The following is a 10422-nucleotide window of genomic DNA, read 5'->3' as shown; positions in this document are numbered from 1 at the left end:
TGATCTGTGTGTTACAATGGTCTGACTGGTGACTTCTCCAACTTCCCCAGGTTTTGCTGTCAAATAGGATCAGTAGATGGGTACTTTGTTTTGGCTGATGTTGTATGAATTGGTTGGTGGACTGAATTTCTTGGGCAGAATTGGCTGCCGCTGTTCTGTGACCTGATTCTGGTGCTGGAACAGATTTGGTGTGATGCCGCTGTTCTGTGACCTGATTAGAATGGACAGATTATATGCCGCTGTTCTGTGACCTAATTTGGTGTGATGTCGCTGTTCTGGTGCTGGAACAGATTAGAATGGACTCTCCTTTTTGGTTTGCTAATGCACTATATTTGGTGTGATGCTGCTAAGCTAGTGGTCTCATGGTCTACTGCAGATAGAAGAATTGGTCGGTTCTGCTTTGCTGAAATTCTTTTAGGGGGTTGCATGGTGTATTGGGGGTTGAGTTTTTGGGGTCTTTATTTTTTTTCTGGGCATGGTCTCTCACCATCCCTTTGTGGTTGAGCTCGCAGATGATTGGGCTTTCTTCTCGGTGCCAACCTAGTTGGGATTGGGTTGTTAGCTTTGATGCGCTTTTGCTCTTCCACCTCTTTATTGATGTTCAAATCATATGTATGTGTATGTTTTTATCATCAATAAAGTTCTCTTTTGCTGATCAAAAAAAAAAAAAAAAGTCACCAATTAACAACAATCGCAATAAAAAAAAAAAAATTAAATCCTAGTTTCTCTATTGTTTGTCACTTCTTCTATTGTCCATTACTTGCTGCACACTCTATTGTATACTCTCTAGGTTCATACTCTATTGGTCATACTGTTTTCCCATTAGAATCCAACATCATTCTTTATTTTTGTGATGTAAGAGTTGCAAGCAAATGAAAGTTCATATTCAATTAAACAATATATAACAAATGTTGTGATGAAAATGTGAGTTTTTATGCAAAAGTTTTTTTTCCCTGTTCGCGATTTTCATTCGACAAACTAGTGCTGAAATTTTTAATTTTTGTCCAACATCAACTGTCGAAATTATTCTTGCAGTTCGGAAAATAACTTCCAAAATTATTCTTCTAGCTTTTGTTTGCTACCGTGGGTGGGTTTGCCGAAAAGTTGAGTCTTTCACCGCTGTGGGTGGGTTTGTTGAAGTTGAGTCTTCAATGTGGGTGGGTTGTATTTGAAGGTGGATGGAAATCCTAAATGTATGAATTGAGAGATGATGTGCAAAGAGATGAAAGGATGTATGGAAATAGAATTATCCATTCTTTTAGGATAACAAAACAAAACAATTTGAAAAGACCATATTACCTCAACTTATAATGCTCACTGTCCACCTCATCTATTTGTTCATCTATCTATCTAAGTGTCATCTATATGTCCAAGTATTATCCCTCTATTTGTCCGCATGTCACGTATTTGTCCGCTTAGTTTATCTATTTGTTCATATCATCACCTCTACTAGTTGCCGCCAGGGACTTTTCCGATGCTAACTGTGGTCTGAAAATGATCTAACTGTAGTGGGGTGCAAATGGAAAAGAAAAAAAAAATCTTAGAACATCTGCACCCAAAATGTCAATTATAAGTGGCATTTTTGACAACAAAATTTGACATTCAATTGTACTCCACTCAAATCTTCAAAAGTGAGGTGTTAATTCAGCATGTCTTAATAATGTCAAATTTGGCATACCAACAACAAGATGTCTCCATTCAAATCTTCAAAGTGAGGTGTCAATTCAGCATGTCTTAACAATGTCAATTTTGGCATACCAACAAGAAGATGTTAAGTGCTTTTGTTTTCATTATTTTAATAGTAAGAACCAATAAAATAGTTCAAAAAATATTAAAATAAAAACAATTAAAGTTAATGCAATAAAATAATAAGTTTGACATATCGGGTGCAATATATTTTCTTTTAGATATGTAAAATTTATATATGTCAATTTGACACCTATGACAAGAATAAGAAAGCATGAAATCAGCCACAAAAGCAACTTGTAGTTTATCAATTGATCTGAGGACCAAAGAACAATTTCCCTTTTCACATAAACATTCATGTCAGCCTTTGTATTCAATAGGGCCTTCGCATTAGATATCCATCCCATGCCCAAGCACAATAAGTGAACTTATTTGCATGCACATCAAACTAAAAATGCTTTGAAACAAGTTCACAAAATAAAATGAATATATTCAAGATCACAAGTACACCACAATTATATATAACCAAGTTATTTGTACATTCTAGCAATTTAAAACACACACACACACACACAAAATCAATTATGGAGAAGTGATTAAGATTGATCAAGCTTATGTGTTTAAAAATATAACCATGCATAAATTAACTGAAATTAAGCAAAATGGGGAAAAAATAACATGAAGCTCAATTTTGAGCATTCCACTGGTTAACTAATATTATGCTATATTTTAACATTGCAAAACTTTAAGCTAAATTTGGCACAACGTGTAATTATAGTTAAAATTTGACAACCTTCTTAATTTTACATCTCTCATAACGGGACTCACAAATAGTATGTTTCTTTGACATTTCAAGGAAAAAATAGAATTTGCACAATTAGAGAAACATTATTAAAATATATCATTTTAATACTATTAATTGTTAAAGAATAACAGCAGCTAAACATTTAGCTTTGAACTATTGAAGATGCTTTAACATTGAAATACCAGATAGGTAGGCAAATACTCTTGTCACCTCTTTTAACTATAAAATTCATGCCGTATCCATTTACACAGCACAATGTAAATTTTCTTATATATGTAATAATATCCCATTCCCCAAATAGAACACATGATCTCCAGTGACACCATATATAACTCATTGAAAAAAAATAATAATATATATATATATATAACACATTGAAATGGAACAATGCATAAATACAATTGTTTCAGATGTTTTGCAAGTCACTAAATTAGCCATGCCCTTTTTTTTTTGTACTTTTTTTTTTTTTTTTTTTTTTTGGTGGTAAGAGAATGAACATATATAACGATCAAGATACACACAAAATATGAGGGGCATATCCTAGGCTAAATAGATGACAATATTGTACAATTCTCCAATCATTATTTTAACAAAAGTTTTGTTTTGGCATAAGCTAAGAATAATTTCGCTACAAAACAGCCTAAAAGGCAATGCAGTGATTTGGATTGAGATTTTCCATACATCATTTTTGTGATAAAATCACATCAATGGTTATAATGCTTTTTTCTAATTTCAAATAGGAAAATGTTTTGCACCCCTAATTTTGGACCCCCAAACCAACCCCTAGTGATGTGTCATAAGTCACATCACTTGGGAACCCCACTAAAACATAAAAACTAGGGCAAAATCCACTTTATTCCCCTATGCCCTAGAGCACTTTGCCCTCCTATCTTTTAAAAATATATGCAAATGACTCCCATGTGATGTTCGACTAAAATGCACAATTTACACTATTAACAGAAAAGCCGATCAAAAAAAAAACGGAAAAGCCAAAAAGATGTTTATATCTTCCACATTGCAATAGTATCATTAGCTCTCTTAAAAATAAAATAAAAAATCACCACCATCAATTTATTCAATTCAATCACCGTTACCAATTTTAATGGATAAAAAATGTACATAATTTAATCTCTTTAAAAAATAAAAAGATATATACATTCATATATATATATATATATATACTGTACAAAGATATACAAATATATATATATATATATACTCATCATTACGAAATGGCCAATGGTATTAATGGAGAAGGAATCTGAAATTTTGCTTTGGCCCAATGGCATGGCATTTTGCGAATTTGTGTCGTTGATGTGAATCAAGGGGCTATGCTCTGTGTAGCGAAGATGTGTGTTGCAAATCTGCAAATCAATGGAGGGATACGGGACATAGCAGTGAGAGAGGAGGGAGGGTGTAGTTACAAGGGAGGTTAGAGGAGAAAGCAAGGGTGGCAGAAGAGGTCGCGGAAAAAGGGCTGAAGTGGTTGGAAGGCGGTGGCGGATGGTGGTAAGAGAGGTTACACAATGGTGGGGATGGCTAAGGTTTGGTTTTTTAGAAAAGTAAGAGATTAGGATTTTTGGGAAGATGGAATTAAAGGGTATATTTGTCATTTGATATTGTTATTGATTTTGATTGAATTTTTTTTCCATCTCAACTCTCAATTTTGGAGTGTGTGAAACAAATTCTGTCTATTTAAACTGAAATATTGACTGTAGGAAAGTAAATTGCAAAATAGCCAAAACCACAAGGGAGGTATTTGGCTATTTTTAAATGATAGGAGGCAAAGTGCTTTGAGGTTAAACCACAAGGTAAATTGGATTTTGCCCTAAAAACTATCTAATGAGTACTTGTTATGTCATTGGAGATTGGTGTTAGGATTCCAAAATTGGTGACATGTAGAATTACTTTTTGAAATGTGTTTGGCTTCTGTCCAGTCCTTAATCGGACTGGACCGTGCTGTTGGGCCCGTGGGGCCCACCACGGGTCCCGTTTTGATAATCCGAACCGTTCAATGTGTAGAACTCGTCGAGTACTATGTGTGTGTAAAAAATCACGTTAATCGGATATTGATAGCTATGTGATCAAATCAGTTTTGTATTAAAAAAATGGAGGGTAAATAAATTAACGGTTGACAAAAATCTGTTTTGATCACATAGCTATCGATATCCAATCAACGTGATTTTTTACAGACATATAGTACTCGACGAGTTCTACACATTGAACGGTTCAGATTATCAAAACGGGACCCATGGTGGGCCTCCACGAGCCTAACAGTACGGTCCAATCCGATTAAGGACTGGACAGAAGCCATTCCCTTTTGAAATAACCATAAATTCACATGACTATTTTACAGCCATTGAATGATTGCAACCAATGTTTTAAAAGGCTCAAGGTGCATTGAGGCGATAAGGTTTTCTACCGCCTAAGCGCGAGGCGCGAGGGGAGGCGCGCGCCTCACCAAAGCGAGACGCACGTAGTAGAAGAAAAACAAAATTATAAAATAGGCAAACTTTTTAACATAAAAAATATATGTAATATATTAAAAATATAATATCCAACAAAAGATATAAAGTATCACATTCACATTCACCAAAAACCTTAAGTGCTAAGATCACATAAAATCCATCATCATTCAATGTTGATTTTATACTTTTTTTTTACAAGAAAAAAAAAAGAGAGAGATAAAATAGGAGAAAAGAACAGAGGAGAACATAGAGAGATAGAGACGAAGAACAGAGGAGAAAAAAAAAACAGAGAGCAGGAGAAGAAGACTAGAGAATAAGAGGAGAAAAAAAAACAGAGAAGAAGAAGACTAGAGAAGAAGAATAAAGGAGAAAAAAAAATAGAGGCAGAAAAAATGAAGAAAAAAAACAAAGGGAAAAAGATCAAAAAAGGAAGAGAAGAGAAGAAGACCAGAAAAATAAAGCAAAAAAAATTGAGGCGAAGAAGAACTAGAGAATGGCCAAAGAAGAAAAGCAAAGAAGAGAGAGAATAGAAGAAGAGGAGAACCAGAGAAGAAGAGAAGTGAAGAAAATCAGAGAAGAACCTGTGTGGCATGTGTTGAAAGCCATCGTCTTCTCTTCTTGTCATGTCATCTTCTTCTTCACCACCCACTAGGGTTTTTTTGATTATTTTTGCTCTTTTGTGCCACGTTTTGATCATTTTATAATGTAAGAGAGATTTTATTCCATGTGGGTATCCACATAAAAAACCACATTAGTTGTTGGAGTGGAAGACAAGTGAAGCACAGAAGGCGCATGCCCTGAGCCTTAGAATAAAGCCCTACACCTCGTCTCGCCTTGCCTTAAGCTTAGGCGGGATTTTTCAAAACACTAGTTGCAACTATATAATAGGAAAGAGTTTGGATCCTCTGTAGTGCTTTCCTACCGTGCACCCTGTAGTGTTCTAAAACGACATCGTTTTAGAACAAAAATTCCAACAACAAAAAGAAAACAAACAAACAAACAAAAAACATACAGAACCTAATAGAAAAGAAGAAGGAAGGAAGAGAGAAGAATAAAGAGCGAGAACACAAGCGACCACTCTTAGGTGACTCTCACCAGTCTGAACACTAGCCCCTTTGATTTCAGAGGCTTCAATAGTGGTGTCGACGGCGATGGTACCGTGATAGTTTTTCAACAAGGTAGGAAGGCAGAGAATTTCAATGAAAACCCTAGATCTAGGGTTTTAGATCGCAAGAACCTTAGATCTAGGGTTTGGAGGCAATGGTGCAAGGGGTATGGCAGTCAAAGCAAAGGTGAAAGGGGAGGGAAAGAGGAAAAAGAAGAATAAATAAGAAAGAAGAGAGGCTCTTGTTCCAAATTTTTGTGGCTAAATGAAGTCTCCTGATTAGAAGGAAAACTTGTAGCTATGGAAGATTAACAAAGAAATTTCAATTTCCGGAGCCTAGAAACATTGAACGCTGTATAGCAGTGTTTGTTTATGTGGAAAAAGCATGTTGAAGATCAATTTTGTGATTAGAATTCCAATTTGATGTAATCTATTTATTACATATCTATAGATGTTTGTTTGATGATTTTTTTAGTGCGTGAGCCTTTAAATCTCCCCAATGGTTCAAACTATTATATCAGGTGAGATAGGAGATAGATGAGAAAATAATTCATATTTGCCAAAAATGAAGGTTGTTGGAAGAAGAATGGGTTGCCAGTGATGCTCTATTCTATCCTCTTCCTTCTCTCTCAGCTTCTTAGCTTTTGTTTTGTTTTTCTTTTTTAAATTTTGCCTCAAAACGACGTTATTTTGGAACACTATAGAAAGCACTGCAGAGGATACAGACTCAATAGGAAGAATATGTATTACTTCCAAATTTTCCCAAATTAATGCATTCGCGGGTAGCCTAGAATTCAAAAATTCAATCAATCTCAATTACGCATCACCGTGTCAATTCATTACAAAAAAAGATCAAAGTTTCGTAATTCAATTTACTTGCTACATTTTCAGACCTAGCTAGCAACTAATGAAGACTGCTATGTTGTGTCTATGAAGATGTGAGAAACTGTGATTTAAATTAACGAAAAAAGACAGAAATAATGATATATGCACACAAAAGATCTATATATATATATATATATAATATCGTTTAAATTTATCAAAGTTTATTTTTTTTGCACATTATTATATGATTTTTTCTATGCATGTAAGCATTAAGAATGAGTTTCAAAACTTTTCTTCACCTAGAAAGTGAAATTGCAGAAGCACCAATTTAAAACAAAAACAAAAACAAAAAAAAAGGCAATTTGCACACTGAAGAAAACATTATTGAAACTTTCGCTCAAGTGCAAAAAAATATGAAATGATTTCCAAACACTTAAAACCATTCTTTGATCCCACCCTACTCATTCGACAAGCTTAAAACCCTAACACTCAATTCTGCAAGAAACAGAAACTATACGTAGTAGCCATCAATAATAGAACATATAAAAAAAGGAAAGCATGAAACATCTTACCTTCAGATCTCTCCCTTTAAAGCCTTTCTATAAGGCAATTAATACAGTAAACAACAGACTTCATGAATTGCATGTTCATGAATATGTTCACTATAACACTCCTTCAAGCTCTGGTCTGGTGCAATTCCTTCTTTCCAGTTTCTCCATGAATCAAGTGCAATTGCAGTTGATTCTAGTAGATCAATTGTCTCTGATTCAAACCATTAACAACCCAAGAAGCCTTTAAAACTCGCATGCAAGCTAAAATAGTTGCTGAATATATAAACCCTCTTGTAATTTTATCATCAACCCATCAAAAATCAAAGAAAGGATCACCATAGTCCCATATACCAGACGTCGGGTACTCATCGTAGCTTGTAGCCGGCCACATCACAGCAGATCCAATCCCCACCGATGCCGGCGGATCTGACACCACCGGTGCAACCACAGGCTGAGAAGACAGAGAAAAGCTCGACCCAACCGAACCCACAAGCGAGTTCATTTCATCGTACCAACAAACTTGCTGTTCCTGGTGCTGCTGCTGATGCTGCTGATCATGATGATAATTATGATGATGATGATCATTAGGGTTCGGATAAGTAGACGATGATGAAGCGGCGGTGGCGGTGGGTTCAACCTTAAAACTGAAATCGTACGGGCCGTACGGTTGAGGTAGTTGATGTGGATTCTGTAGGGTATTATTAGGGTACTGTACGGAGGAGTAGACGCCGTAGGGTAGGTATGTGGCGGCGGTTGACGGCGGAGATGGGAGAATGGAAGAAGAGGGATAAGTGAGGCCGAAGCCGGAGGGACGAGGGAGCAAGGGGCGGAGGGTTTGGGTGGAAGACGAAGAGCCAAGGCGAGTGGAGGAGGATTGGGAAGATGAACCACCAGCGTCGGAGGGTTGGAGATTGAGTTGGGCCTTAGAACCGTAGAGCATAATGGCAGCACGATCGTAGGCACGAGCAGCGTCCTCGGCGGTAGCGAAGGTGCCGAGCCAGCGGCGAGTCCGCTTTCTGGGCTCTCTGATCTCGGCAACCCATTTGCCCCAACTCCGTTGCCTCACTCCTCTGTACTTGAACTTATTGTTGTCAGGACCTCCTTTGCCTTTGTATTTTCTACTATTGCTATTACTATTACTGTTGGTGGTGGTGGTGGTGGTGGAAGAAGAAATGGGATCAGTGATATTGTTGGTGGTGGTGGTGTCTTGGGTAGGGTGATAATGGTCTGCATCTGCACTGGCCATAGATAGCCTCTGATGTTTTTTTTTTTTTTTTTTTAAATTTTTTTTTGGGTTTTTTTAATTTTAAGAAATGAATGAAAACAGTGTGTGAAAAAGATGGAGACCACCTCGTGGAGTGTTAGTGGATTAGTAGAAAGAGAGGGACTCTGAAGGTTGATTTGAATCTCATTTCTGTAAATGGTGGATGAGGGCGGTGGTCTTCTAGATATATATGCTTTATATGTCTCTATACATTTATTCGAGAGAGAGGGGGATTGCTGCTCTGTGAAGAAACAGACCTAAACTTTTCTCTACCTGCTTATTCAAACTGGAATTAGGGCTTTTGATATTTTACTAGCTCTTCCCTATTAATTCACATCTTTTATCATTTCCATTGGAATGTATTTTTAGCATGTGGAACTATTTTGACAACAATAAAAATTGAGTAATTATAGAGATTTTAAAAGTTCTATTAAAATTTTTATCAAATGCCTTACATAAATGTGAAATTCATATGAGATTTACATGGTGTAGGTTTTACACACACATGAGACATTTGGTAAAAATTTTAATAAAATTTTTAGAATTCCTAATATTTCTCATAAAAGTTAACATAAAATTCATTTTATCCGTGTTAGTTTTATGTCTAAGTCTAACCAGTTTACGCTTCCTTCTATCTATTGTTCAAATATAGTTAAAAATTCTTTTTATGATTTAAACTAAAATTTAGATGTGAAATTACTATCATAACTTCAAATTCTATACATTTTCTCTTTTTCCTCTATCATACTCAATTTATAATTTTTAATATTAATTTAATTAAGTCACTATTAATAATAAGTACTGTAACAAGTCCGCGGGGGACCTCGCTACAGCTCGGACTCGATTTGTGTCACGGTTCTAAATCTGAACCAAAGAGTCCAAATCCGGCAAATCGTTTTTTGAGAAAACAGATTTTTAGAAAGAAGTGTCAAACATGGACTGCTTTGCCAGATACAGAGTTGCCACCTAAATATTTTATTTTGAGAAATTTAGGAAACCCTGACTCATTGCCTAAGGCCACGTGTCCATCATCACCAAAGTTGCCTCGGCTCGGGAACTTGGGTACGATTGGGGAAGGTCACTTCGTGAGCACCCCCGCTCACCCGATCAAAGATCGGCCTCTACTAACCATGATATCTAGTTTTGAAAAACATTGTGTGTTCTTATTCCGGTTATTAGCCTAGATTTACTATGTGATGCGCACAGCATACAAGTATAGACTGGATCGCCTGAATTGGAACAAAACATTTCATGTTTGTTTATTTGAAAATGGTTTGATGGTGCTACTCGCAAGTAGGCTAAGACGTGGATTTGCCACCTTCGGGTGGGCTTAGAAAAGATGGTTTTGCCACTATCTAGTGGGCTTAAAACTCACAGTTGATGATTTGTTCCGATCCAAGTAATCCAACCTTCACCCACAGGCATTCAGGCAGATATATCACATAAGCAATTAGCCTCATGGTAAGCATGCTATCATGGCAGTCACTCACACGCATGCAAGGATGCTAAAGCATAAAACTCACCGAGTACTCTAAGCCAAAATAGAAACTAATTAGAAATCCATGCATGATCCTAATTATACAGAAATGCCTAATGCAACACATGCAAAAATGCAACTATAGCAGGCTCGGCTATTCTAAACATGGCATATGAGATGCAACAGCTAACAAGTACTCAACTTGGAATTAAAATACGAATGCAGTTAGTATGATGCGCCG

General features: G+C 36.3%; 1 protein-coding gene across 1 annotated transcript; it reads right to left on the bottom strand.

The window, feature by feature from the left end:
• Positions 1–7255: 7255 nt before the first annotated feature.
• Positions 7256–9040, bottom strand: ABI4 (Integrase-type DNA-binding superfamily protein). The gene has a single exon (XM_028201774.2). It carries the CDS (start codon positions 8684–8686, stop codon positions 7754–7756), a length of 933 nt encoding a protein of 310 aa, XP_028057575.2. The 5' UTR covers positions 8687–9040; the 3' UTR covers positions 7256–7753.
• Between the last annotated feature and the right edge of the window lie 1382 nt (positions 9041–10422).

The sequence above is a fragment of the Camellia sinensis genome, chromosome 8, assembly GCF_055761805.1.
Source record: "Camellia sinensis isolate YWXY chromosome 8, ASM5576180v1, whole genome shotgun sequence".
NCBI lineage: Eukaryota > Viridiplantae > Streptophyta > Magnoliopsida > Ericales > Theaceae > Camellia > Camellia sinensis.
The sequence above is the reverse complement of the archived record's forward strand: the minus strand, read 5'-3'. Positions and strand labels throughout refer to the sequence as shown.